Source organism: Aphanomyces invadans, assembly GCF_000520115.1.
Source record: "Aphanomyces invadans strain NJM9701 unplaced genomic scaffold supercont1.11, whole genome shotgun sequence".
NCBI classification, from domain to species: Eukaryota; Oomycota; class Saprolegniomycetes; order Saprolegniales; family Verrucalvaceae; genus Aphanomyces; species Aphanomyces invadans.
In genome coordinates, this window is record NW_008580156.1 from 783390 (window position 1) to 809527 (window position 26138).

The 26138-nt window shown below is 54.6% G+C and overlaps 9 protein-coding genes across 12 annotated transcripts; 5 read left to right on the plus strand and 4 right to left on the minus strand.

Annotated features, from left to right (window-relative positions):
• Nucleotides 1–10: 10 nt before the first annotated feature.
• H310_06346 (hypothetical protein) lies at nt 11–618 on the plus strand. The gene has a single exon (XM_008871367.1). The coding sequence runs from the start codon at nt 109–111 to the stop codon at nt 526–528; it is 420 nt and encodes a 139-aa protein (XP_008869589.1). The 5' UTR covers nt 11–108; the 3' UTR covers nt 529–618.
• On the minus strand, nt 22–6340 carry H310_06347 (hypothetical protein). Its single transcript, XM_008871368.1, has 26 exons — nt 6241–6340; nt 6132–6194; nt 5976–6076; nt 5874–5923; nt 5699–5814; nt 5503–5636; nt 5298–5454; nt 5188–5249; nt 4793–5132; nt 4617–4742; nt 4440–4574; nt 4256–4393; nt 4021–4206; nt 3833–3973; nt 3728–3775; nt 3526–3681; nt 3272–3483; nt 3088–3224; nt 1917–3037; nt 1690–1861; nt 1463–1645; nt 1127–1413; nt 979–1085; nt 899–926; nt 658–837; nt 22–605 (listed from the first exon to the last, which is right to left on the minus strand). The coding sequence occupies exons 1-26, from the start codon at nt 6307–6309 to the stop codon at nt 546–548; spliced, it is 4509 nt and encodes a 1502-aa protein (XP_008869590.1). The 5' UTR covers nt 6310–6340; the 3' UTR covers nt 22–545.
• A 246-nt stretch (nt 6341–6586) lies between these two features.
• H310_06348 (hypothetical protein) lies at nt 6587–8564 on the plus strand. Its single transcript, XM_008871369.1, has one exon. The coding sequence runs from the start codon at nt 6683–6685 to the stop codon at nt 7214–7216; it is 534 nt and encodes a 177-aa protein (XP_008869591.1). The 5' UTR covers nt 6587–6682; the 3' UTR covers nt 7217–8564.
• Nucleotides 8565–10397: 1833 nt separating this feature from the next.
• Nucleotides 10398–12945, plus strand: H310_06349. 2 transcript variants are annotated; one of them, XM_008871371.1, is made up of 14 exons: nt 10398–10452; nt 10497–10515; nt 10571–10616; nt 10672–10756; nt 10805–10883; nt 10929–11025; nt 11081–11153; nt 11199–11302; nt 11355–11523; nt 11572–11685; nt 11767–12029; nt 12077–12382; nt 12434–12511; nt 12572–12945. In XM_008871371.1, the coding sequence occupies exons 3-14, from the start codon at nt 10602–10604 to the stop codon at nt 12818–12820; spliced, it is 1632 nt and encodes a 543-aa protein (XP_008869593.1). In that variant the 5' UTR covers nt 10398–10452; nt 10497–10515; nt 10571–10601; the 3' UTR covers nt 12821–12945. The 2 variants fall into 2 exon arrangements, with proteins under 2 accessions (XP_008869593.1, XP_008869592.1); XM_008871370.1 differs by having other exon boundaries at nt 10398–10515.
• H310_06350 (hypothetical protein) lies at nt 12844–16290 on the minus strand. The gene is made up of 5 exons (XM_008871372.1): nt 15778–16290; nt 15470–15722; nt 13458–15426; nt 13229–13388; nt 12844–13165 (listed from the first exon to the last, which is right to left on the minus strand). The coding sequence occupies exons 1-5, from the start codon at nt 16269–16271 to the stop codon at nt 13105–13107; spliced, it is 2937 nt and encodes a 978-aa protein (XP_008869594.1). The 5' UTR covers nt 16272–16290; the 3' UTR covers nt 12844–13104.
• Nucleotides 16291–16389: 99 nt separating this feature from the next.
• Nucleotides 16390–17898, minus strand: H310_06351 (hypothetical protein). The gene is made up of 3 exons (XM_008871373.1): nt 17376–17898; nt 16997–17317; nt 16390–16946 (listed from the first exon to the last, which is right to left on the minus strand). The coding sequence occupies exons 1-3, from the start codon at nt 17877–17879 to the stop codon at nt 16440–16442; spliced, it is 1332 nt and encodes a 443-aa protein (XP_008869595.1). The 5' UTR covers nt 17880–17898; the 3' UTR covers nt 16390–16439.
• Nucleotides 17899–17933: 35 nt separating this feature from the next.
• H310_06352 (hypothetical protein) lies at nt 17934–19030 on the plus strand. Its single transcript, XM_008871374.1, has one exon. It carries the CDS (start codon nt 18055–18057, stop codon nt 18376–18378), a length of 324 nt encoding a protein of 107 aa, XP_008869596.1. The 5' UTR covers nt 17934–18054; the 3' UTR covers nt 18379–19030.
• Nucleotides 19031–19156: 126 nt separating this feature from the next.
• H310_06353 lies at nt 19157–20710 on the minus strand (the record flags this gene model as incomplete). 2 transcript variants are annotated; one of them, XM_008871375.1, is made up of 4 exons in its annotated part: nt 19157–19745; nt 19790–19951; nt 20016–20269; nt 20319–20710. In XM_008871375.1, the coding sequence occupies 4 exons, from the start codon at nt 20708–20710 to the stop codon at nt 19351–19353; spliced, it is 1203 nt and encodes a 400-aa protein (XP_008869597.1). In that variant the 3' UTR covers nt 19157–19350. The 2 variants fall into 2 exon arrangements, with proteins under 2 accessions (XP_008869597.1, XP_008869598.1); XM_008871376.1 differs by having other exon boundaries at nt 19157–19951.
• An 866-nt stretch (nt 20711–21576) lies between these two features.
• Nucleotides 21577–25547, plus strand: H310_06354. Of its 2 annotated transcripts, XM_008871378.1 has the most exons (3): nt 21580–25100; nt 25158–25401; nt 25445–25534. In XM_008871378.1, exons 1-2 carry the CDS (start codon nt 21651–21653, stop codon nt 25323–25325), a joined length of 3618 nt encoding a protein of 1205 aa, XP_008869600.1. In that variant the 5' UTR covers nt 21580–21650; the 3' UTR covers nt 25326–25401; nt 25445–25534. The 2 variants fall into 2 exon arrangements, with proteins under 2 accessions (XP_008869599.1, XP_008869600.1); XM_008871377.1 differs by having other exon boundaries at nt 21577–25100; nt 25158–25547.
• The last annotated feature ends 591 nt before the right edge of the window (nt 25548–26138 follow it).

Consider the following 26138-nt stretch of genomic DNA (forward strand, 5'->3'; position numbering starts at 1 on the left):
CGGAGTTTCCTTCCGCTCAAAGGATGGAACGATCGCGATGCGTGGGCGACACCATCCCACTCGGCAAAGCGCCGTGCCGTCACTTGACGCGTGGCGACATCCTACCTCATGGCACAGTCTCTTCCCGTGCGAATATGCATGGACACGTCGCTAGCCTGCGACCTGTACCTCTATAACGACTACGACGACCTCGACGAATTCGAGCTCGACGTGATAGCCCAGTTGAGTGCTGCCAAGATGCCGTTGACCCTCCCCGCAGACCCTCCACTTGTGCTCGACCAAGTCGCGGCCCGTCACGCAAATCCATGTACACAACCGGCAGTCCAAGTGGTACCCATCGACATGGGTCGTCGGATTCAACTCGAGTGTGCGGTATGTCTGGATGCTGTGCAAGTGCCAACAGCTACCACGTGCGGCCATATTTATTGTCGAACTTGCATCGTCGAGTCCCTCCACGTGCGAAAAAAGTGTCCCATGTGCATGACCAAGCTCACGTTTCGCAACATTCACCCGCTTTACTTCAATTGAATTGTTTCGTTTGGCGTTTACATCGCTTGGTTGCCCACTCGGTAGGAACCATCAAAATCCAAATGAAGTAGCAAGTCCTGCAGCACAGGCAATCCTGTCAGCCTTGGCGTCTACCAGTCGTCGTCGTACCTGCGCTGCCGGGGACGAATCACGCTCCAGTGTGCTGCAAAGGTCTGTAAAATCTCCGTGGGTGGTCGTGGCCAAGTGCTCAAGCACTCGCTTCAACGCAACGGGCCTCGTCGCGTTGTTTTGAATCAATTCGACACCTCGCATGATGTGGTGGAGGCAGGCTTGAATTGCCAGCTGCACCTACCCCAGCCACATCAGTCATGGCACACTAGAAGGCGACGACAAATCCTGCGGTAAATACCTCATGGGATGGCCTGTCGAGGAAGCATCTGGACAAGACAAAGTCAAACCCCAGGCGCGTGACACGCAAGACGGTCGCACCTGGTACTGACGGCGTTGATATAGTTGTCGTGCAGGTGCTTGAACGCCGCGGCGTCCTGACAAGCGTCAGCCTTGCGAGTGAAGCGGTGCCATTCGTCTGCAATCGACTATTGCATGGATAAGAAGCTGTGTTGCAATGTCGTAGTACCTGAAAGGAATGCGCAACTAGCGTCGTGCACAAGTGGTGGTCGACGTGCGCTCTCAAGTGACCCGACCGCGTCGCGACGGTCGGGTGTGCCGTCAGAATCCGCCGAACGCTTTGCAACGACAGCGCAATCGCTTTGAGTTGAAAGAGGTGTTTGTGCAGCACAGCATACTGCTGCAGCGTCGACTTGGACACGACCACGTCTACCAGCACCGACGGCAACGCGTACACAGGGTCAATGTGCAGCAGCACTTGGTCAAGCGAAGGGGCCATCGTTGGGTCTCCAAGGACTATCACGTACAGATGAAAATTGCATTCCAACTCTACCGAAAGACGTACTCGTTTCCAACTCGTCTGTCGGGCGAAAGGCAAAGAGCGCTGTCGATTCGGTCACGTGGAAATTGGCTTCGTCCAGCGCGTTGGCCAGCAAGTCGTTCAACGCTCCTGGCACCCCCCAGTTCACACGACTCGCCGTGTCAAGCCCCAGAATGAATTCTTGCATGAAGCGGTCGACCCACAGTCCTGTCCAAGATCCCTTCACACTCGGGTCGCTTCGATCGACTTACCTCCACTGAGCAACATCACGTCGTGCAGCGTTCCCAAGTGTTGCATTAAGTGGACATGCTCGCGAAGCACGTTCAGCGCCACCGTGCCAACAAACGCTCGCTGGTTCAAAACGGGACCCGTCATGCTGACTCGAACAAGTGTCTCGACGGGGGCATACTCCATCGTGTTGTCCTACCAATCATCGCACTGCACCATCAGCTCGCGCATCGGGGCAAGTTTTCGTTACCATGACCATCAATTGCCGGTATGTTTCCAATACGTGCGCATAATCCGACGTGAGATGGGTGGGGGCAAACACATCTTGCTCCAAGAGTCTTGTCGGCTGGCTCGGTCCCTCCTGCGCCACGGTCCACTCGATCGTAATGTTGTTGTTTGGATCAGCGACCTGTTTCTTTGGAGTGTCTTCGTGAACCCGAAATACAAGACTCGACACCGAGTCGATGCCTCCACCAGAGGGAGCCAATACTTTGACGCTGGGTCGACTGTGGACACCCAAGTTGGCAAATTGGGCGTACAAAGTGTCGCCAAGCGCATCGCCGTCGCCACCTGGAGGGTGCGAGACACGCACGGATGGTCGTCGAGCGGGCTCGTGCTCGTGTGTTCGTCCATAGAGCAAGTCGCTGGCGCTACTTCCATCTCCACCAGGCTCTTGGAGAACCTTGATATGGGTCACGTGCGCATCCGCACTGGCTTCGTTGTCCGTTGGATACAGCAGACTCGACACTGCGCTTCCGCTCCCGCCTGGTTCTTGCATCACGCGGACAGACGACACAACTTTGTGCTCCGTATTTCCGTCGACTTTTCCACCATAGATTGCATTTTCAGCACCGTCACTGTTGCCGCCAGGTTGTTGACGGAGCCTGACTTGGGGAGCGCTACATGAATTCTCCAACTCGTCGCCATGGTAAATCGCATTGCTTGCCGCGGCTCCGCTCCCACCGAGCTTCTGAGTCACGCGTGTCGTGTACTCGACACCTAGCTTGGATTCCTGGCTGTAGATGGCGCAGGCTGCGTCACTTCCACCGCCACCCGGCGCTTTCAAGACTCGCACAGAGGTGCTGTGGGGGTTTGCCGCCCCATCAACGCTGAACGAACAGGTTGAGTTCTCCAGGGCGTGGCTATCGCCTCCGGGTTGTTTGAGCACCCTCACAGAGTGTTTCTGGTGCCGCTCAGAGTTCGCGTTGCCGCCAGGCGCTTGGAGCACTCGAATGGAGTTGTCGTGGTCTGTCTGGTCTAGTTGTAGGAGCTCAGTTGCGGAGCTGTCGATCCCTCGATGCAATTGTCGACTGGTGGGTTTACGGTGCATTGGATCTGCTTGTGGGTTGCGAGCGAGATCGATTCGAGCAGCTGCACACAAGGATGAAATGCCAAAGCAAACTTTCGTGTTGAGATCATACCTGCATACCAAGCCGATGATTCGTCCCGATATAGATTTGTGAGGGCTGCTTTAAAGCTTTCGCTTCGTTCCACGCGAGCTTTGCGCCACAACGCTCGTCGGTGCTTTCGGTCGGCTTCTGCCATGAGTCCTTCGTAACTAGGTATACCGTGTTGCGCACAGCATTTACACGTGTTCGAGCATACATTTCGAGCAGCCTCGCTTTATCTCGGTCGGCTTTTTCCTGAGCGGCGACCGACTGTTTCCGTTCCAATTCTTGATCCATGAGCAGTTGCTGAGCCTGTTGCTGGACTCGCAATTCGCTCTGTTCGGCAATTTGTTCGTCCAGGAGCTTTCGTTGGAGTTGCTGCCTCAGCCGCTTCATCTCTCGCTGCATACCGTCGTAGGCACGAGCATTCTACAACCATCTCAAACGAGCACGAAACTAGAACGCGTGTACCTCGTGCGCATTGGATTGCATCGACTTCTCCACCGGCGACGACGACATTTGGAGCGCAAAGATCGAGTCAGCAAGAGCCTGCATCTTGTCGTCTGCGTATTTCTCCACGGCAGATCGACACATTTGCAAGTTGGACGCGTGTTGCTCCAGGTACCGCTGCAAATCCTGGTATAAATGCAAACAATTGACACAGGAACGTTACCTCGATGCCTTCGTGATCCGTCACAAGGTGAAGCGACGCCCACTTGCTCTACTCCAACGCCGTCGTGCCTTCGTCACGAGAGTTCGAAGCAATGAACGAGCTTACCGAGCTGAGGTAGTATAGGTGCGATTGCACTGTTCGCGTCACTCGGAGCAATGCGCCGGTTTCGGAGATCGCGCGGATGAGGGCCTCGTCATGCTGGAGGCAGTCCAACGTGTCAAACATGCCGTCATGGGCGAATTCCACCTACTCAACGATCGTATGGTCAGGACGACAGGCATCATTTTACGAACGTCTTCGTCGGTAGACTCGCCGAGGTAGATCCACTGTGTCAACGCTTGAAAGTACGGCTCGCTCAGTTGGACGAAAAACCACATGGAGATCGCGGCCGCGGCGGGGTCGCAAAATTGAGATCGAACGATTGCATGATACACCCGGTTGAGCATACCCACGCCAGTAGGCAACATCGACATGATAGCCTGCGCTTCTGTCAGTTCAACCCAAGGTCGAGCGCTACCTACTCAATACCTGGTTCTCGACCCACAGGTCGTCGTCGTCGCACATGAAGAGCATTGCGACGACCTGTAGACGCCGCCGTACCGTGGACGTAGCCGTCCATACCTTTACCAACGTCCTTGTGTCCGCTTTGCGCTCCAGCACGAACGCCTGAAGGAGAACTCAACAGATGCACCATGCTACAGGAATGTTGTACGTGTTGTCCTGCGAGAAAATACTGAAGCGCATTCCCCATCCGTTGGAGCACACGACCGCCGCGTGTGCCGTGCTGGCCGAAATGCGTCGCCAGCACAGAAAGCCGATGAACGAGTGTTCCCGTTCGTGCAAACACCTACAATACATGTGAAACTGGCACTCAGAATGGCTTGTACACCTGAACGAAATTGGCGACGTCGATCCGAGTGGTTGTCCTCAGTAGGGATGCAGTGGTGTGGTAAAAATCAAACCCGCGCCGTTGAAAGAAGGCCGACTCGATGCCATGTAACACTTCGAGGATACCCTATAGAGCTCTCAGTTCCAAACATGTGTGCTGACGTGGCAAGATCTTACCGCGACGAGAGCGACCTCCGTCACGGCCGCCACGTCAGACGAGCTTGCGCTTGCATGAGCGTTGTCGCCATGCAAGCATCCGCCCAGCATGCTGCGATTCTCCACATATACTTTTTTGGGCCCAAGATTTTCCCACACTTGAAGCAGTGATGATTCTCCCGTCGTTTTGGGATGCGTCTTTGACACGGTCGATGATGGCAAGTCGACGTCCACGATTGTCTTGTGCGTGGAAAACAGCAAGTTGCAGTCGCGCGGGTTGTCCTGTCGAGGCTTTTCGACTCGAACTGGTGCAGTGGTGTCGCTGAGCATTCGTTGCCGCCGAGGCAGGTGCTTGTTCGCTCTAAATGGACAACGTCGACTCAAGTACGAGGAGTGCCAAGACGATTCCGGCGTACGAGAGAGCATTCGAGACGAGATCCGGTGGAGTGTCATACAGAGGAGGCACACTCAAATGGAGCTGTACATGTTGATCCGTGGTGAGATGGTTTGGGTGGGCAATTCTTACGTCGAATCGAATGAGCTGCGCGTCTGTACGGTGGAATGCGCTGTGCTGCAACGCTCCAAAGAGATCGGCGGGCTTGATTGTGTCCTTTTCATGCCAAAAGTCGCTCTGCAAGGCACTGTGGCCAGGTAAGGCCGACATGGCATCGAGCATGTCCTTCCTACATCAGTCGTGGCCATACAGGGCGAAGTCACTTGGAACGACTCACGCATCTCGGTGGGAAACCGTGTCGTGCATATGAAACAGCGCATGCGGTGTATTTGCCAATGCTGCGTTCGATTGCACGACATATTCGCCCATTCGGCGGTTGTAGCACTGCGATGGATGCTGTTGTAGCAGCAGCTAGTAAAGTGGGCTGTCGTTTAGGGAAACATGGCACGCCTTCCAGGGAAAATGAAGGATACCTGCAGCACATGAGGACCAAGTCTAGTGTCGGCAAAGGAACGCCCGGAGTCTCCACCAGACAGTGCCAGAAGCACGCGTAGGATGGACAAGAAGTCATTATCTTGGACATCTTTGCCTGAATAGAATGCATTATGTTCCATGCACCAAAGTCATCAAGATGGAGTAGATGCGTACTTTGAATACAGTGATCAATGACGGCGTCGACACCATCAGCAATCTGCAACCTGATGCAGTCGATATCAATGAGGCGACTTCGCAAATGGAAAAGTGACGGACAAACTGTGGTGTTGTCGGAGATAATACGCCAAGGAAGCGTATTCGCGAACGACAAAAGCGGCAGCGTTGTCATTGTCTACCTCGACGGTTGTGGTAGCTGCCTGTATCAGAGATACACCCGTCAGATCGAAGCAGGCGACGGCCCGTCCGTCCTACGTGTGTAAAAAGCAGAATGGCGAAGGCATGACGCAAGTCTTTGATTGACCCGCTTGTGCCCACCTACGTATGGATAGAGTATTCTCTCGACTGACGTTGTTGCCCTGACCTCCAGCTTCCGAAGGGCTTGGAGAAGGCCGACGACGCTGCCCCTTGATGGGATTGCGTCGCCGATCATGGTTGCGATTGCACTTGTCCTCCTAACATCCGGATACAGCCACTGATTCTTTTCAGTGACACAATCCCAAATAAATAATTCAGATAAATTCAGAAAAGATAAGTGGGATAAAGTTGCATTGATGATGGACATGGAGTGCGAACGTCGCCGCCAGGTCGAAGAAGGCAAGCGATGCAGATCGAGTCGCCGACTTTTCCGAGGTTGCGAGCGGTGGAATGGCATCGTAGCTACCACTTCTTTGGTCATGGCAGCACGACAAAGCGAGCGACTTCCAGGACGCAATATAGGGCCACTCGATTATACTACGCTAAAACTCATAGTCGCTACACAGACTGATGAGGGACGGTCGGGCTGCGTCGTCTTGGTGCGTTGAATGTGGTCGCTTGAAGTTGCCAAAGCTTTGGGGCAGTGGAATCAAGTCGTTTCGAGGAGACGACGGCACGCCGAGGCCGACCTTATCGAATTCTTCCTCCACGAACGCTGTGGTGGTGGGCTGCGCCACGCGCCTCCACCGGTCAGGACGGCATTCCTTTGTGCTATCTTGATACGTATAAGCAGATGTGTGGGCTGGACCATGGTCCCATGTTCTGTACTCGTGCAGGACGAGCGGTTGCAGGTATTGCGCATTGGTTGTGGTCTTGGGCGGCGGCTGGTGTGGAGGGACGGGTTCCGAGTCGATACAAAACTTGGAAAAATCGTGGGACGTCGGTGGACTCAGCTCTTGGCTGGACAGTGTCGTCGTCGTGGACGATCGAAACGATCGTTTGGGCATGTTCAGATGATGCTGGGCGAGATGTTGGTGGAGAGCTGTCGACGCCGCCATGGTGGGCTGCGGGGGTTTCACAACGTCGACGGTCGCTACGTCCTCTTCCAGCATTCGAATTGCCATGTGCCCACTGCGATCTGATGACCGAGAGTGCCGCTGGCTGGATCGGGGCGACGACAATCGCGTTGGGTGCTGCTGGTCAAACGAACGATGGGCACTTCGGTTCATTTCTCTGTCTTGATAGCCAGAATGCTGAGAGCGCGTAACTCCTGGGCTGGACACGACGAGGTGCTCCGAGATAGACCGGCCAGCGTGACGTTTTGACATGAAAAGGCGTCGGGTCAGTGTGGACTCGTTGCTGCTCGTACTGCATGGCAGACAAGCCCGAACGGATTTACGCTCGACGGCGCCAAGCATGACGGTGGTCGAGCACACGTTGCAGATGGCCCCGGTGCAGAGCCGGCAGTGGTGTCGCCGTCGAAACAGCGTGAACGTTTTGAGGCACGTGGAGCAGTGCAGTTCGTCGCCGAATTCGACATGGTCGGCCACAGCCACCGACACATCGCGGCACATGACAGCGATTTCGTGAACGAACGTGTACGCCATGCGCTCCATCCACTTTTCGCGCTTGCGATTCCGCATGGCACACAGGATAAAGCTGACACGCGATACGTCACGGTCGTGTGTTCGTTCAATGAGAAAGCCCGATCGATTCAGGTTGACGCGGGTGGCCGAGGAGTACGGGACAGGAAACAGATCGACGGCGTCCCATAGCTGCGTCATGAACTCGATCGAGGCGTCGGGTGCAGTCGCCAGATCGAGCTCGTGTCGACGGCTATCGTAAACTTTTGTGTGGCTGAGAAAGATAAAGTCGTGATATTCGGCGCCTTCCGTGCCAAACGTCATCCAGTGCAGGTGTGCTGTGTCGTGGGGCTTGCCAACGTCTGTCGTTCCACGGTGGATGGCTCCAAGCGTGTCGCCGCGATGAAACCACGGCTTCCCGATCTTCGTCATGACCTGGTGGAAGTGATTGCCCAAGTCGAGGGAAGCCGCAAGCGGTCCAACTTGGCTTGACGCGTTCACCGACGCTCTGACCATGTAGTCGCCAGATGACGAGTACCCCTGGCACAACAACACGCCATTCTTCTCCTTGTAGTACGTCCACTGACTCGACTTGGACGACGACGACGACACGATCGATGTGTCTTGATACAGAAAGTCGTGGCTCTTGACGACCGCGGCATGCATGAGTTTGTCGTGGACCGACGCGGGGAACCCATTGGCGGCGATCCCGTGTAGGCGGCGTAGGAACACGTTGGCCGCTTCGTCGGCAACGGCTGTTGGATTGCGAGCGTGCATCGACGACAGGGTCGGCCCGAGCATGGCACCGTGCTGCATGTGTCCTAGCTTGGCTCGACGCAGAGATGGTATAAACAACGGTGCCTCGCAGTGTGTACCTCCAAAAGTTGGGGTCCGTACCATACAGTGCCTTCCTCCATCAAAACCTGTGACCGCCGTGACACACACTTGGACCAGCAACGTCGATGCGGACGCTCTGGGCGACCACCCGCAGCATCTCCTGGCCCGTCGTCGACGTTTAACGAGAAAAACACGTGGCGTTTGAAGGACTTAACCCTCTTTGGCATGTCGCCAAAATGCTTCGACGATGCCGGTTGTTCACGGCGTCGGGGAACGTGGCGAATGTGATTCTCCTTGATGCAAATCACAGCTATGCAGGCTTCCAAAGTGTTTGTACAGGTCTTCGTCCAGAGTTGTGTTTTGTACTAGATCGAAGTGACCTGTCGCCGCCTGGCGCTCGTTCCGATGGCAGCGTCGAGTTTAGACAAAATTAACGTATTATTGGGTGCGAACCCAAGACGTGTACCGAAATCCATCTGAATTAAAGTATACTGCTTGCACTATCCTCGTCCACGCGACAACAAAGAGAACCCCGTCGCCGAAAACCCCCCAGTCGCGTGGGGAAAATTCGGTCAAAAATGGCCAAATTCGAGTTGCCGAGTGCAGACGATCGAGAACGAAAATAACGCTACCGACACAATCCGAGGCAGCCAGGGCTCACTCCCCCAAGAGAACTTGGCAGGGTCAGCAAACAAGGCGCAGGTTTCTGCTTGAATGGCGGACACTGGCCGTGGTTACAGAGTTGATTCTAGCGATGGCCACCCTCGTTTTAGCAAAATATTCGCTTGGTTTTCGAAAAAACATGTCAAGAAACTCAACCAATCCGAGCGACAGAACACTGTATGTGTCTGGCGACCTTTCGCGAGCAGCATCTTGGAAGGCCACACCCAAAAGGAATTCTGCGCCGCCGGCTTTTTGGCCACACCCGATTGCGCAGGTTCGTTCTTCGAGTGGGGGCGGCACAATGCTGCACTGGTCCAGAGGCGTCAATGTGCGCAGCCACTACGAAGCCCCAAGCGAGGCGTCCGATGAAAGTTGCTGCGCGTAGCAAGGCTCGGGCACACACGCACCGACCAGGTTTTGTTGATACTGTGTTCGACGATACACGGAGGGCTCAAGTCGTTATGGTTGTTGCTGCCTGATACTCCTTGCAACTGCTTCCCCCATCTACATTCAGGCGAGGGGCATCGTTCAGGCTGTATAGGGGCGAGGAACTTGCCATACGTTGTCTCAAAGGAGGAACCTGCTAACATTTGCCTTGGCGCACCCATGCGCAAATACTATGGTTGACATAACCCCTGGCAATCGCTCTTTGTTTGGACCTAGGCACAGTGTCAATGAACAAGGGTGGTGTACGCAAACAGTGCACAATTGCTTGGAGTGTCACAGACTGAGCTTGGCGTTGTCAGGAATGCACCATGCTGACAGAATGTTCGATACAGCACCCACTCGTCCCCTCGCATCAGAAAGTCGCAACACGCGCGGATGACCTCCTTTACAGACCAAACACGCTTCAAGTCCCCGTCCACGAGTATTCCGGCTCAAATGAGCACCCTCTTTCATTGCTACACATAAAGGCATGTGGTCCACGCAAAGCTAGTGCAGCACTATGCCTCCCTTCCTTCCGACGATGACGAAGACGGTTTTGGAACGACTGCATGCATTCAAGCCAGTGTCGGCCCCATGCACTTGTCGTCATTGACACGGTTCGTCTGTTCCCGTTTACATTGCACCGCCGCCACGTACAGCGCGGCGCCTTCCGTCATCTCTTGCTGTGACGTCGCACACGGCATCGTTGTCGACGCAGGTCGACCGCTCTGGACTTGCGAACACTGCACTTGTTCGGTATCCGGAAATTTGCGAAATTATCCGGAATGGCTCGTCCGATAGAATCTTTTGTGACCCTCAAGCAGGCGCGCGATGGGAGGAAGGCCCCCATGCGTTCCGTTGGCCTCGTCGTATGTATCGTTTTGCGCCAAAAAGCATGCCGACCCCATCGCAGACGTAGATCAAGTGTTCGAGTATGCTGCTATTGCATGCGACAGCCGCACGTTTCTTGACGACGGCGGTGTGTAGGAATCAATCCTTGGCACTGCATGTTGACAACATGGACCCGGAGGAGGTACGTGCCTTGAACCCGACGGTGATTCGCCGGGTCTGACGGTATGTCCGTGTAGGTTCGCATCATGTTTGACTTTCTCTCGAAGTGTACGACCATCGAGCATGCTCATGTCGATGTGGGCAAAGTTCCGACGAAGCGAGGTGCAATGCAACAGTGTCCGTCGACGCGCTGACGTTTGACAATTGTAGCGTTTCGCCAAAAGTTGATTCGCCTTGGCCTGGATGAGCCGTACGCTATGCTTCCACAAGGTTACCTCAAAATTATGAGGTACACCAACCATGTGATGCTCGCAAGTCCATCAACCATGCGCAGAAGCATCAGCGTCATGGCCTCCAAGGCAACGGAGCTCGTGTCTCTTCATCTAGCAGGCATTCAAATCCCTCTTGAAGTCGCTTCTGATCTCGCCAGTGTGGGTATACATCGTTTTTCATTTTTGTGTCCTTTCGTGACGAGGTGATGCGCAGGGACTCCACGCATGTCGTGCCCTGCAGTCCATTAGTTTCGAAGGCTCGAACTTGGGCGACAACGGATTGGACAGTGCGTGATCATGTTGGACTCTCCACAGCAACATCAGTCTTGTAGTTCTCGAAGAACAATTGGCAAACCGCCCGAGCTTGTGCCACTTGGGCTTGGCACACTGCAAGCTCACGGACACCAGCGCGCGGCCCCTCGCCCGCATTATCAGGGTATGTCGCATGGGTTGCTATGATCGCGCCTAGTCAATCGCGGTCGGATCAGGCGCAAGCTGCTCGCCGTGATGAAGTCTATTGGAGCACAACCTTGCGCGGCCAAACCGTGCCGAATCGAGGCGAAGGCTGTTTCCTGCTAAACTTGGAGTCGAATGCGTTTGGCGATGCCGCCACCGATATCTTGTGCCATTCGTTGTACAACGACAATTGGCTCTACGGTTCGATCCACTTGTTTTGCGACCATGCGAATTGCGTCCCTGCCGTAGGGTTGAACCTGAATGGAAATACCGTCGGGCCCCGCGGCGTGCTCAACTTTGCCGACATTTTGCAAACCAACACGACGCTGACGGTGCTTTTGCTGCAAAGCAACTCAAACACAGGTACGTGGAAGTGTTGTCGTCTTGACGGGCATGCGCTGGATTCGGGTGCATGCCTTGAATGACGAAGGAACTTTGTCTTAGACGACCGAGTTGCATCGTTTATCAATACGCTGCTACGGGATCGACAAAAGGCTACGACGTCGATGAATCATCCCATGGAGCACATGCTGCTCAAGGCAGTGCTCAAGTCGTGGGGGTGTCGCCGCCGCACGGCCGAGGACGATCTACTGGCAAAACTGCTCAACAAACGCAAAAAGACTAGCGTTGTCAGCAAAGTTGACCATCGCGGACCGAATCTAGTGCGTCGGGCAAGACCCACCGCGCCGTTCGTTTCTACATCTGTGGTGCGTGAACTTGCGCACATTTGCATGACATGGCTCTGTGCAAACAGTCTACCAAACTACGCCGACCGCCTTTGGCAACGTCCAGTGCCAGAACGACATTACACAGCGTGAAATCCAAATCAGCGGGAAGGCCACAAAAGGCCGTGGCGAAGTCGAAGCCGACCGGCGGGGGGGCGATTCCCTCGCTCGAGAATCGCGGCAATGTCTCCGACCCGTCGTTACGTCAAAAAGTTGATGCGGCGGCGAGACCTGTTGAAGATACAACGGCGCTAGACATGCTCGTCGACCAACGGGTGTTCCGGTCCAACCAAGAACCAACCTCCAACCCTGCCAAGCGTCAGGACGAGCAATTGGTATGGTCCGGGCAACAATCTACTCTCTGGAGTTCGCGGTGTTGTCTTTAGCTCGTCAAGTTGATGGAGCGCATCTCGACGCTCGAATCTGCCCAGGAAAAGGCACAAGAGCACATTGACCGCGTCGAGGTTGGCCGAACTGCAAAATCAATCCTGGTCATATATGCACGCTGACAAGGGTCATTCCAGGCAGAAAACGTGGCGCTCAAGCAGCGACTGCTCGCGGAGCCCAAGGGCGCGCAGCCGACGGCCGAGGCTGAAATGATTCAAGCTTTGGAGTCCGCGATTGTTCAGCTCACGGCACAAGTCCACACCCTCGAGAAAACACGGAAGGCGTCACCCAAAGCAAAACGCATCGTCGCCACTGAACCACTGACGGATGCCATGCTCGACGACCTGTCCGTCCAACTGAAGCGCAGTTTCGGCCTCGACGAGTAAACAATCATCGCCGTTGTACAAAGTATGGAGAGAAACGTCAATTATCGTTCAAGCAGGACGTGCGAAAGTCCTCTTGCTGTGGACCATACGTGCAGAGCAAGTTGCAACAGGTTTCGTTCAGACCGTGACTTGGTGCCGGTGGAAGTGACGGCCAGCGACGCGGGAGGGTCGTACGCATCGCTTGAGAGCAAAAGCACCTCCCATGTACACATACTGGTGGTCATGCCATGGCTCGCACTGAAAAGGCAGACTGGGTGGCCAGCGTTTGTCGGCACCCGAGCCCTTCATTGAACATAGTCGTCAGCGTTCAAACCGTCGTCGTCGTTGGCGCGTTTCGGAGGAAATCTGCGCTGGAACGTCAGAAATCACACACTTGCAATCCATGCGAGCGACAAAGGCAGCATGTACCGAAAATCGGGGTTGGGTAGGAATTCGTCCCCGACCCATGTGAACGAAATCCGATGGGCTTTGAGCCACTCGCGCATGGCGCTTCGTTTCTGGCTCGGTTTGATGTTGTCCAGGTGGTCTCGGAACAGATCGTTCGTGACGACGCAGCCATCGTGAGTGCCTACGCACACGACTCGACATCATCAGGACGGCCATTGCGATCTTCTCTGCGATGTCAAACGCGCCATACCTGCGTACTGAATGCAGTACGAGTCGTCGTAGTCCTGGGGTGGCGTGGCAATGATGAGCCCTTCCAGCACCATTGCCTGGAGCAGCGTGACGTCGTCGGGCAGTTTGGTCGGACTCACGTCGTACCCGACGTTTGCCATGCGCTTCTGAGCGCCAACCGTCTCGTACTTGAGCAAGTAGTCTGGGAGAAACGCAATCACTTTGTGGCCCCGAGCGATGTAGTGGTCGATCACCAGTCGAATACCACGGCACGAAAACTTGGCATTCAAACCATGGCGCATCGCGACGTTGGCCGCATCGACTACGATCAAGCACTTCCAGTCGGCCGGGGCAGCGCCGCTACCGCGAAAGTCCACAGGCTGTAGTTGGCGGCGTGCGGGCGTGTCATGTGAACGGTGGAAGGGGTGTCGTTTGTTCATGGCAGCGCTCTGTTTTTGCATCGGCGCTTGCCACTGCACTCCAGATAGAATGCCGCGAACACGACCGCTGTCAGGAGCAGCGTCCTTGTTTTCGGGGCATGCATTCGACATCGGTGCGCTATCGTTCCCGTCGTCATCAGCCGTGTTGAAGCTCGTTTCGAAGCCGCAGAACTCGCACATGCCTGCATCGATAGCTATCGAGTTCGAACACTGGGGACAGTCAGCTGTCATGGACGGCTTCATCGTCGTGGCCTGGGGCGCCACCTTCTCCACACGCTTGTACGGCAGATACGGCTCTGTCCACCCCATCTTGACGGCGGTCGAGACGAATCCCATGATTCGCACAAGACGCATCGACAGCACGTCGACAACCATTTCATCAAGAGTCGACGTCTCGCCCTCGTTCTGGCACCGCAGCACTCTGGCAAGTGGAAGGAATCCTCGCACTTCAACGTCGTCCCAGAGTGCCGGGCTTGTCCCGTCCCATGTGTCAGAACGGTGGTCGCTCCTGAGCTTGGCATGCACGAGAGGCAGGAAGCGTGACATGGCTTCGCGCAGCTTCGTCGACAAGGCATGGGAGAGGAACCACGGATGCGCGCGCAGCCAGTCCAAGCTTAGCGTAAGCGCGGGCAGGAGGGACTCGTCGAGGTCCGACGCCGTCACGGCTTCCACCAGAGCGGTCGTTAGTAGAAACACGAGCTGCAGCGCATAGCGGACATTGTCGTGGTTTGGCCACTGTGGCCACTCGGCTTGAAAGAACATTGGATCGTCCGTGATGACCGATGGGGCCAGCGACGTCGACCCGACTGGCACCTGGCAGTTGTGCACAGAAAACAGCGCCAGGGCTATCGTGCGCATGAAGAACGCTCGATGGTGCTCGGCGGTAGTCGCGAGTGCGCGCCGCCACGCATCGACGGCCGATGGCATTTCAAACTCGAGCTTGCAAATGTCGATGCTGGTAAACAACCGAGAAAAGCAGTGGAGCAAATGGGCGCTGCAATGTGTCGTGATCTCTGGCGAGTTGAAGGGAATGGCTGCGGCCGGGAGTTTGACTGTCGTGAGCGTCGTCAAGAGGTTTTCGCGGGCGCAGAACGGCGTAGCGCAAGCCAAGCTGCGACTGTAGAAGTATACAGCGTCAAGGGTTTGATTCTGGTGAAGAGCGAGAAGGGCCAGTTGGTTGTACACTTTGCCATTCGACGGGTTGTAGCGCAGTGCATGGTGATATTGAGTCTCAGCCATCCGCCACGACCGCGATGCTTTCGGCAACAATCCTTGGCCATACCGAGCGACGTCGCCAAGGGCCACGTACGTCATGTGAATCGAATGAGTCGTTGCGTGGCCGCGGCGTACTTCGTTGGAAGAGGACGACGCATTGGTCAAGCGCATGAGCAGGTTCGTGTAGAAGGCGGTGCATGTCGCCAACAGGGCGGTCACGGCGTCTCGCAGGTGCTGGCTCACGTGGCCGCCAGCGTGCGGCGCCGCACCTCGGAGTTTCCCTTGCAATGGGTCGATTTCTTTGTACCAGCTCATCCAGAGACGTTCGTTGAGGTCCTGCCAAGACACACTTGAGTCGAATCGCGTGGTGCGACTGTACCAATTTCAACACGGTGGACGTTTCCGAGTGTGCAAGAAGAAGCTCACAGTACGATTCGCGGCACGCCTGGCGAAGGCACGCAATGCCGCGCTCGTGCTCTGCCACGCGCGTTCCGCCGAGAAGGCGCTTGAGGTGCTCTTCCCATCGCTTGATGCTTGCCAGGAGCAAATCGGGGGCGACGCCTGTTGGGTTGAACCCAAAGGGGTACGAGTTGTCGAGGTCGTGCCGCGGCGGATGGTGCAAGACATGCTGGCTGCATGCACATGGTCAGGAACGCTTTGATATGGACGATGTGAACACGTCGTCACCTGGTTGAGTGCAACTTGGATTTCTCCTTGTGTTCTTGAAGCAGCGTAAACATGACTTCAGCGCGCACGAGTTTATTGACTGTCTCGTCCTCGACGCGTTTGACCATGGCCTCGTGCTGTCGGTCGCGAATCTCACGCTTCCTCTTTTCGTCTTCCAAGTGCTTGCGTTGGTACTCGCGTTGTTTATTGAGCTGTTGTTCCCGATTGCGCCGGATCAGCGTGATGTCGTCGGCGTCCAGCACAGTTGGCGCAAGCGCGTTCTTGTCGACGTCATCGTCGACTCCCTTCGCCTTGGCTTTCGACCGATTCTTGGATTTTCGAGGAGTGCCACCTGGCTTTGGACCGCGAGGTGGGGCAAGGTTTGCCGGTTCTTCGGTGGCCAATGGCGCTGGTGCAGCAGACGTACCTGCGTCGCCCCCACTTGATGTCTTTTTGCGGTAGCGCAGTCGCTGCTTTGCCTTCTTGAGGTCCGCTGAGTCGGGAGTAGTCGACATGGCCAAGTTAAGATGCGGTGGGGTGGAAGGGTGGTCATTCCAATCAGAAACCGCCATGCAAGCCTGGAAATGAGTAGCATTGGTTGGATAAAAACCGATAATTACTTCTTATTGACCAATCATACCGTTTTATATAGTACATTTTAACCAATCAAAACGTGACCTTGATCAATACCCTAGTTCAAATGCTGTCCAAAACTCGTCCGACTCCTCCTTGCCCCGAACGACTTTGACAGGACCGGCCGAGACGGAAGCGTCGCGCTGCACCCTTTCCACCAGGTCCTCGTCCGTCCAATTGCTGTCGCACGCGTCCCCGATCCAGATATAATCGCAGTCGCCGGGGACATGTAACCAACCCACGAGATGCGGCAACAGGTCGCTGCTGTCGTAGTCGCGCAACAGCTCCCACGATTCATCGTCCACGGATTCCATCACCCGAAATTGAGGTTTCGCGTTCGAGGGCAACGGATGCAGTGACGAACCTGCCGAAGCCGTTGTGTCCTCGTCTTGGTGTACAAGAGAAGGCGTACTCCACGCCACATCATCATAGTCGACTAGGATGGCGCCTTCCGATCTTGATGACTGTATCCAAGCCAAGAACGCCGTGCTTTCTCGGCCCTCCCACTGCACTACAATGTTCGGCAGGTTTGGTTCACTCCACAAGTGGAGATACCACTGCAACTCCATCAGACCTGAGCAAGCAACGTGATCGCGCACTCATGTACCTTGTGAAAGTCTTGTGTAGCTAAAGCCACATCGGCTTCCTTGGCATCTTGTCCGCGCCACAGATACGCCATCAAAGAATCGACAGGGTAGAGGTAAATGCAGCTGGATCGGCGTTGGACGTGCGAAGGAGGGGCATGGATTCTAGTGTGCGGGGAGAACCAGCAAGGTTTGAGGACCTTGGTGGTGAGGTCGTGCAGTGCGTGAGGCACATATCGGAACACTTGAGGTCGCTTGGCGGGGTCTAGGCGTTGGGCATGCAGTTCCATGAGTTGGCAGATGAACCCTGCGTTTGGGCTGCATACATCGCGTGCTGCTTTCACCTGAATCCGACACGATGGTGATGCAATGGACGAGAATTGTTGAAGGAAACCTCCTTACCTGGGCAAATGCCTGTTCGTACGACAGAGATTCCCGGCACATGAGGATTGCAATGGCGGTTGCGCACGATCTACTCACGCCTTGTTGGCACAACACGATAATGTTGTCCTTTGCTGATCTCGCCGTTTGAACTGCATCCAAAACACGGGGAAGGAATGGCACGATTTCTTGCGTCGCGCCGTCCCGCAATGCCAAAGTCAATACATGTCGAATGTTCGCTGGTGGTGGGTTCACGGGTTCGAATGGTACTTCGGACGCCAAATTGACCAAGCAATGCGGCTGCTGCGGCCATTGAACTCTGTGACCAGCGACGAATAGCCATGACCGAATCTCAGACAACAGCGGTGCGCACACCGCCAGTCGCTCCTTGCGCGACGGAGGGTCGACGTCCTGTGCAGACTGTTGGATTCGTCTGCCACCTCCAATGCTTTTTCGTGGTGCGGACGGTACGATACCGAACGCTTCGGTAGAGACCGCCGCCGGCGACGATGCCCGTTGACCCATCGGCAGGGTTGCGCGTGAAATTTGGGTATGAAACGTCTCTGACGGTTACATAGGCATCCGGATAATAACATTCGATATCCAAACCAGCTGAGGAAACTACACGACGACGGTGAGCTCTGGGTTACAGTCTTGAAGCTGCCGTTGCGTATTGCCGGGCGCTTTCGGCTTGGAGACAATGGGCATCGTCGTGACGGCCTTCACACGAAAGCATTTCACGTACACGACAATGGCAAAGATACCAAGTAACACGAGGACTATGGCCAGGACGGCTGAGATGACGGCACTGTTCGCCATGGTCTTGCCCAACACATGCTGCCCCATGTCTATCGAGAACGACTGCAGCGCAGCGGTCAGGGACGTCAAGTTTACATCCATATTGGGCCATGAAATCGACATGTCAGTGATGGCATCGGCGGGGGAAGCAACAGTCACGTCAGCATTGTGGCTGTCCCCGTTAGTGGAAGGTGGCCAAAGCAAGGTGGCACAGCTGGTTAAGTAAGCATTGTCTTCGTTCTTGTCCAGGCGACACAACCGACACGAAGTGAATGGAATGCAGCCCACTAATGTGGAAGTACCCGCGTCGTTGCACCGACGATCCAAGATTCCCACGGTGCCTTTAAGGGTCACGACCGCGGATGGGAGACAAGTGTTCAAATCGCACGGGTGATAGTCCAGTCCACTGGAGGCATTCACGAGGCAGCGTCGACAGGCTACTCCAGTCGACAAGCAACCCTTGCCTCCATAAACAGGGCATTGCGAATCGTAAATGGCAGAAATACCCGTGGATGGTTCCTCTGGGTACAAGTACGACGGGCAATTGACCTGAGATGTCGGCGCTACGACGGGGTACACGCTGGCAGGACAAGGGTTGAATGTGGATGAAATTTCTGTGTCGAACAGCTTGCACTTGCGGCAATACGTCTGCGGCACGCAGTTCGTGGCATCTCGTTCACATGTCTGGTCCGAGAACACGGACACGCCGTTGGACACATCCGTTGACGGTATCAACTGAAGGGCAACACACACTTGTACTCCGCTTGACGTAGTTGACGAAATTCCGACGTCTGAGCCAGACTGCACAAGGATGGCGGTAGCTGTTGACATGACGAAAGCGATGGCCGCGTAGTGAAGCACCAAGAATCTCATCCGAGATGACGAAGAAGGAATTGTGGCGAGTGCGTTGCCATTCTCCTCGAAACTGCCATCCATACGGATAACCAATGTATGTATCCGGAAAACCGTGCCTGCTGTAAAAATGAAACCGATCCATCGCTAGGAAATGGGCCTACAAGGCACTCCTTCGCCGCGACAATATCCCACGTCGACGATGTATTTGGGACTGAGAGCAAGCTGCGTATTCAACACTCAGTGGCCATCACACCAGCATGCATGCGCTGCGTAGTTGAACTTGTGCCCGAATTGGTGATTCGTTGTTCTCGACACTCAATGACGTGGAGAGTGGCATCATGTATTATTGCACTGTCCACGAGTGAATTGCCAACAACGCCATAGCAATGGACGCTTCCGTCGACTTTCCTGCGTCGGTTCCAACAAGGAGTTCGCTGAGTCCAAGCACGTCGTCCCGCATCGAGTCCAAGTCGTTCATCTCGGCGAATGCTTTTGCTCGCAAGCACAACCCATTGATATGCTCGGGACGTCGGTTCAGCAGCCGCGTTGTGTACTTGACGACGCCTTGCCAGTCGCGGGCATGCCAAGATGCTTTTGCCATGTACTCCAACACTTGGCACTGGCTTTCAAGTTGTAGACGGTCTGATTGCAAGACTTGAGCCCCAAGTGCCAGCACCTCGTCGAATTCCTTGGACGACAACGCGTCCATTATCTTGATTACGTCTTGATCGTTGCCAGCTACACCAAGGGCCATGAAGAGTTGAGGTGTCTCCATGAGTTACCTGACGAGGCATTCGCTATAGCTTCTTGAATGAGAGCACGAATAGCATCGTAGTACGGTGCATGGTGTCGCAGGACGAGATCGTTGTGACCTGCATTAGGGAACACTTTCAGGGTCTTCTTGGTTGTTCCACAAGCGGCATACAATTCTTTGCCTTGGCTCACTGGATAGCACGGAATTGAAGCGGTGAAAACGTTGCACATCTTCCATGTGCACAAAAATTGTACCTGGGGCAATCTCGTCGTCCTCACCGTGGATGATAAGCACAGATGTCGTCGCGGGTAATTGAGTCATTTTGTCGAGTGAGTGAAAGAGCTCTGGTAGCATTTGAAGCATGCCAGCTCCGCCTGGGAGCATCATGGCCATTTGATTAACCATAGGAAGTTGCAAGATGGAATGGAAGCCGCTCTCGATGATCAGGCCATGAAACTTGGATGGGAATTTTTTCGCCAAGTGAATTGCACACTGTGACCCAATGGATCTACTCATGACGTTTACTGTGAAAAATTGAAAGGATGGACTCCATGGACCTGCCAAACAAGACGACGGGCACGTTTGAGGTGAGAACCGAGTCAAGTTGACTTGCCACGAGCTCTGCATCTCCGAGGAGGCTTGACAGGCTCGGTTCGCTAGAGCTCCATCCATATCCCCTGTAGTCCACGACCAGCAAGGCTGTCGGGATAGCTTGAGATGCCAATACTGACGACGCTGCAGCATAATCTGGAGCAATCTCTGCATTGCCATGGAAAAGCAATACGACTGCTCCGTACGTCGGTGACGGTCGGTAGAAGCGGTAGCCCAGCGAAACTGCGGGAGAAGCAAACGTGCCATCGGTGGCGTTCGATGGAAGCAACGAGTTCTTGGCATGGGAGCGGGGATGGAACGCCACGGACGTGACGAGCGGCAGATCCCACAACGACATTTTGAGAATGCATTTCGAATTTCCAACGCGATTTTGGCCAATCAGAATAGTCCCCTTCTCGTTGGGGCGGATATCGGTGCTGTCATCGGAGGCAACATGCGCACCCATGATCTTTGTGCAAGTTCATGCATTGCTCTCTAGCATCTGCTGCACGTGGCGTGTCTGGGCGGATGCAAGCTCGAAGGAGTACGTGAACAATGCCCACATGTAAGTGGAGACGAAATCGACTCGACATGCTGATTGTCATGGCTGGGCAGCGCTCGCATCACAAGGAACGGATTCTCCACCATTGCATTCAGAGTGTGTTGTCAAGAGGCGCCGTGAACAATGCAGGTCAAAACGAGGTGAATGCTCACAAGGACGGCATGGTTCGAACGATCCCATGATATTAGCTACGCAAACGCCAGGACATGGTGCCTTCGCGCTCATCCACAAACGTTGGAGGATCGCACATGTGGCGATCGCTTATTGCGCGTATGAACACTACCTTGGACATACCAAAAGAGTTCTTGGTCTATGTCGTTCGTAAGCGAGAAAGTCAGAAGTCGAGCTGTTCAATCAGCTCGTGCGCGATTGCGTCGCTTTCTCGGCCTTTAGCATTTGACCCATCATTGCCGCCTATGACCGTATACGTCCAATGCGACGCAAAACACCATCCTCTATCGCTTAAACGAGCTTTCGTCCTTCGTGCGTACCTTAATCCATCCGCCATTACGTCTCGATGAATCGACGTGGAGTGGATCGTCCATCGTTCAACTGCCACAGGAACATTTCGATACAACCCAAATATTAACTGTTACAAGTTTTTTCGCTTATACGAATTGCTTGTTCTTCGCTTTGGCGCCAAGAAATACTAAGTGTGGAAGGATCTCCGTGTTGCAACCTGAGAGCGCAGGAAAGAAGGTAGCGCGAGTCGAACCGGAGAGAGCGGCGCGGGAAGATGCACATCAAGAGCGTTGTGGTGTGTGGATTCCGAAGCTACAAGGAAGAAGCGATTGTCGAGAGCTTCTCAAAGGGGCAGAATGTCGTCATTGGCCGAAACGGGACTGGGAAGAGCAACATGTTTGATGCAATTCGGTTTGGATTGCTGACGGAACGCTTCTCCAACTTGCGTCAGGAAGAACGACAGGCGCTGCTTCATGAAGGGTCAGGCAAACATGTTATGAGTGCGTACGTGGAAATCACGTTCTGCAACCGCGACGGGCGATTGCCGCTGGACACGGAAGATGTTGTCCTCCGTCGTACAATTGGGGTCAAGAAAGACGAGTTTTTCTTAAACCGCAAGCACATCACAAAACAAGACGTGAATCACCTTCTGGAAAGCGCAGGTTTCTCGCGCTCGAATCCATATTACATCGTGCAACAAGGGAAAGTGAATGCGTTAGCACTCATGAAGGACAGAGAACGCCTTGAGTTGCTCAAGGACGTTGCCGGCACAAAAGTGTACGAAGATCGTCGCGTTGAGTCGCTCAAGATTATTCAAGAATCTCAAGGTCGTCGCGAAAAGATCCTGGAAGTTATCTCGTATATAGAAGGCCGCCTCAACGAACTCGAGGAGGAAAAAGACGAACTGAAGGAATACCAAGACTTGGACAAGGAAAAACGAGCGCTCGAGTACATGATGCACGAGAAGGAACTACAGAGTGTGCGCATGGATCTTGAAGCCATTGAACGCAGCCGCATCGAAGAATCCAACGTTTCCAACGAGTTGCATGCGAGGGAACGCGAGCTGGCCGACCTAATCAAGCAAGCGAGCAAGGCAAGCCACCGAACTAGCGAAGGCATCGAAACGCTCAACAGAGAAAAGGCCAGGATGGAGGCGGAACGCAGTGAACTGATCAAGGCCAAGTACGCGTTGGAGATGGAAGTGAAAGAATTGACGGAGGGCGTTGCTCTCGACGCCACCACGAGCGAGTCGCTCTCGAAGGAACTGCACACGATTCAAAGCCAAGTTCATGAGATTGAATCCGAATTGTCGTCTCAGTGGATCCCAAAATTTGAAGCGTTGACGAGCAAGTTGAATGAAACGAAACAACAGCTCGCTACGAGTACTCTTGAGGCAGACGCGCTGGTAACGAAGAAAGGGCGCAAGTCGCAGTTCAAGAGTCAGAACGAGCGCGATGCGTTTTTGGCGTCAGAAATCAAGGAAATCGCAACTCTCATGAAGCGCAAGGAAAATGAGTGCGCGTCATTCCGGCAGTCGATTGCCACGTCCGAGCGCCAGATCAGTTATGCGCAACACGAGCTCAACAACCAAACCAACATGATGGCGAACCATCGCGCCGAGTTGGAGGAATTTGCCCACTCGTTGAAAGAACTCAAGGAAAAGCGCAATACGATGTCCGAAACTCGCAAAGATCGTTGGCGCGAAGAAGATGCAATTAACCACGAGGTCAAGCGGCTTACAGATCAACTCGCCAAGAGTGAATCTGTTCTGCAATCTACTATGGCATACGACGTCCGTCGTGGCCTCGATGTTGTCTGTGAGTGGCGTGACACGGGTAAGTTCCGAGGCATCTATGGCCCGCTCATCGAACTGGTGGAGCCTGTGGACGAGCGTTTCTGTATTGCCGTGGACGAAGCTGCTGGTGGTTCGTTTTTCCATGTAGTCGTCGACACGGACGACACAGCGACCAAGATTATGCGCGAACTCGAGCGGAACAACCTCGGCCGCGTCACATTTTTGCCTCTGAATCGGCTCAAAGTCAACGAGAACGAACAGTACTTGTCAAATGACGACGTGGTGCCGTTGATAGACAAGCTCAACTTCGGCCGAGACATCCGCAAGGCTGTCTTGACAGCATTTGGCAAAAAATTGTTGTGTCGTGACTTGGACACGTGTGCCGAGTACGCCGAGCGCACCGACATGGATTGCTTGACATTGGACGGCGACATGGTCCACCGTCGTGGCGGGTTGAACGGCGGGTACAAAGACCCGCAACGGTCGCGATCGCGCGCTCAAATGGAAGTGAAACGGGCTGAGAAGGAACTTGAAGCCGTGAAGAAGGAAGCCAAGAAGGTCCGGTATGCCGCCCAACTAGCCGATCAACACGTGTCGAGTATCATGGGAGAGATTCAAAAGCAAGACGCTGAAAAGCAACATGCACTCGAGTCGTACGCGCAATTACAAAAGGACAACGAACGGCTGGAACTGCAAATTGCAAAAGATACAACCAACATGGACGAAAAGCACGAGATGCTGCAAACGTGGACTCAAGTCATCGCTGACTTGCAGGCTAAGCGAGAAGTGCTAGAGGCAGAGTTGGGCCAGCCGATGGAAGATTCGCTGTCGGCTGTTGACTCTCACCGCCTCGAAGCTCTCCACACCATGATCGCCGAGTTGAAGACTACGGAACGTCGCCAGCGCCAAGAGCTGGAAACTGTGCGAAGCAAAAAGTCCAATCTCGAGACGATCCTCCATGACAACTTGCAACGCCGTGCCAAGGAAATCCAAGGCCAAATTGAAATATCCAGTGTGTGGTCTTTGCATGCCACAGAACGAAAATCGTTGGTGGAAATGAAGGCGGTGGATTTGCGTGACGCGACCCGCGCGGTTGAGCGCCACGACACGCAGTGGAAAGAATTGGAAGGCAAGGCGCGGCGGTTGGAGCATCAGTTGCTGCAGGAGAGTCAAGCTCTCGAGAAGCACCGACAGGATCTTGCTAACGTGAAACAACTCGTGGCGGAAGAATCGAGCAAGGCTGATCGCATATTAACGAAACGCCGGCGGTTGCTCCAGAGACGCGAAGCCGCGATGCGTGACATTCGGGAACTCGGGACGCTACCAACTTCCGAACTTGACAAGTTCAAGGCGTGCTCCCACAAAGAAATCTCAACACGTTTTACCAAATGTACGGAAAAGCTCAAAAGCTTTGCCCATGTGAACAAGAAAGCGTTGGACCAGTATGTCAACTTTTCCGAGCAGCGCGAGACGTTGATGTCCCGAAAAGAAGAACTGGATATGGGCGACGAGTCCATTAAAGAGCTGATCGAGGTCCTCGACCGCCGCAAAGACGAAGCGATACTGCGCACGTTCAAGGGTGTGAGTCATCACTTTACTCAAGTGTTTCGAGAACTCGTGCCAACGGGCGAAGGCAAGATGGTAATCCTGCGAGGAGAGGACACGGACAACGAAACGGACACGTCCTCGTTTGTGGGGGTCCAAATCAAGGTCAACTTCCGTGGTGAAGGCGACGCGTACTTGATGAGTCAGCTATCGGGGGGGCAAAAGGCGCTCGTCGCGCTGGCATTTATCTTCGCCATTCAACGATGCGACCCGGCCCCGTTTTATTTGTTCGATGAAATTGATCAAGCGCTCGACTCGACGCATCGGGCGGCCGTTGCTGCCTTGATTCAGCGCCAAGCCCACTCAGAAGAAAACCCAGCACAGGTATTTCACGTGTCAGTCGTCGAGGCTTCGCCAGGCTCATCACGGTGTGGGATGTAGTTTATCACGTCGACGTTTCGACCTGAACTCGTCATGGTCGCGGACCAATTCTATGGCATCAGCCACCAAAACAAGATCAGCAACATCCAGCCCATGACCAAGGAGGAGTCTCTCGACTTCATAGCTGACATTATGGCCGATGAAGAGGCCGTGGAAAGCCAACAATGACGTGTATGGCCAATCTCCCATAAAGCACGAAATTGACTCCCTCGATCGCAGTCGACTCTGTGCAGCGGTGATACATGTGTGTACCTTCTATGGCAACAGGCACAGTTAACGTAATGCAGGTACACAAGCGAAACCAGACGTACCCGAGGGCGACGAGGGGAGCGGGGCATTGGTGTCGTTGGGTGCCATTGAGCCTGATAACGACCGAGTCTGTTGTCAAAGGGAGATGATGCCTTGGCACCCATAGGAGAACGCACGAACGACTTGGCTCGACCTTGGGCACAGACGCCTCGACGATTTCTCGTTGACCATCCTAGTCGCGATGGTGTTCTCTCCAAGTTAGCCCGCACTACGACGCCACCTAGTACGCGTAGGACACGTGGAAAGGAGCCAGCATGTAACACGTGAGATACATGGCGCACATGGCACAGACGTCGACATTGGTCCCATCTGCCCCACACAACCGCGAGCGATATTACCCATCACGGTGAACACGTTGATCATCATCACCCCGCGACTTTTAAACGTTCACCAAGACGAAGGTTCTGGCTCGGCATGGCCACCTCCGTCCATGATGTGATTTCGCCCTCGCACAGTGTCCAGTCGACGTCAGCCCTGCGTAGCCACGACGGGAATCAAGGTGATCACTAGCCCATGAAGCTGGCGCGGCCGTTGACGGTACACAAACCTCGTCTGGAGCCACTGTTGTCGATGGACACGTTGTCTCCTCTGCCGCCCAACGGGACTCAGGTCGGGTGTGTGTGCCGGGGCGTGTAACATGCTCACAAGAATCGCCGCACCTCGCACCGCTTC

What these genes read in the sequence shown, in the direction of transcription:
- H310_06350 (XM_008871372.1), bottom strand. Translation starts at nt 16,271, where the DNA reads ATGTCGACTACTCCCGACTCAGCGGACCTCAAGAAGGCAAAGCAGCGA. An exon ending in CGTCCACCGTGTTGAAATTG is followed by an intron (nt 15,427 to 15,469) that starts GTACAGTCGCAC and finishes GTGTCTTGGCAG; the next exon opens with GACCTCAACGAACGTCTCTG. An exon ending in GTACTGCATTCAGTACGCAG is followed by an intron (nt 13,389 to 13,457) that starts GTATGGCGCGTT and finishes TCGTGTGCGTAG; the next exon opens with GCACTCACGATGGCTGCGTC.
- H310_06348 (XM_008871369.1), top strand. Translation starts at nt 6,683, where the DNA reads ATGTGGTCGCTTGAAGTTGCCAAAGCTTTGGGGCAGTGGAATCAAGTC.
- H310_06352 (XM_008871374.1), top strand. Translation starts at nt 18,055, where the DNA reads ATGGGCATCGTCGTGACGGCCTTCACACGAAAGCATTTCACGTACACG.
- H310_06354 (XM_008871377.1), top strand. Translation starts at nt 21,651, where the DNA reads ATGCACATCAAGAGCGTTGTGGTGTGTGGATTCCGAAGCTACAAGGAA. An exon ending in CAGAAGAAAACCCAGCACAG is followed by an intron (nt 25,101 to 25,157) that starts GTATTTCACGTG and finishes TGTGGGATGTAG; the next exon opens with TTTATCACGTCGACGTTTCG.
- H310_06349 (XM_008871370.1), top strand. Translation starts at nt 10,415, where the DNA reads ATGGGAGGAAGGCCCCCATGCGTTCCGTTGGCCTCGTCGTATGTATCG. An exon ending in TCGCTTCTGATCTCGCCAGT is followed by an intron (nt 11,026 to 11,080) that starts GTGGGTATACAT and finishes GGTGATGCGCAG; the next exon opens with GGACTCCACGCATGTCGTGC. An exon ending in CGTTCGTTTCTACATCTGTG is followed by an intron (nt 12,030 to 12,076) that starts GTGCGTGAACTT and finishes CTGTGCAAACAG; the next exon opens with TCTACCAAACTACGCCGACC.
- H310_06346 (XM_008871367.1), top strand. Translation starts at nt 109, where the DNA reads ATGGCACAGTCTCTTCCCGTGCGAATATGCATGGACACGTCGCTAGCC.
- H310_06347 (XM_008871368.1), bottom strand. Translation starts at nt 6,309, where the DNA reads ATGATCGGCGACGCAATCCCATCAAGGGGCAGCGTCGTCGGCCTTCTC. An exon ending in AAGCCCTTCGGAAGCTGGAG is followed by an intron (nt 6,195 to 6,240) that starts GTCAGGGCAACA and finishes ATCCATACGTAG; the next exon opens with GTGGGCACAAGCGGGTCAAT. An exon ending in CGTGATGTTGCTCAGTGGAG is followed by an intron (nt 1,646 to 1,689) that starts GTAAGTCGATCG and finishes GATCTTGGACAG; the next exon opens with GACTGTGGGTCGACCGCTTC.
- H310_06351 (XM_008871373.1), bottom strand. Translation starts at nt 17,879, where the DNA reads ATGGGTCAACGGGCATCGTCGCCGGCGGCGGTCTCTACCGAAGCGTTC. An exon ending in ACGAACAGGCATTTGCCCAG is followed by an intron (nt 17,318 to 17,375) that starts GTAAGGAGGTTT and finishes TGTCGGATTCAG; the next exon opens with GTGAAAGCAGCACGCGATGT. An exon ending in CTACACAAGACTTTCACAAG is followed by an intron (nt 16,947 to 16,996) that starts GTACATGAGTGC and finishes ATGGAGTTGCAG; the next exon opens with TGGTATCTCCACTTGTGGAG.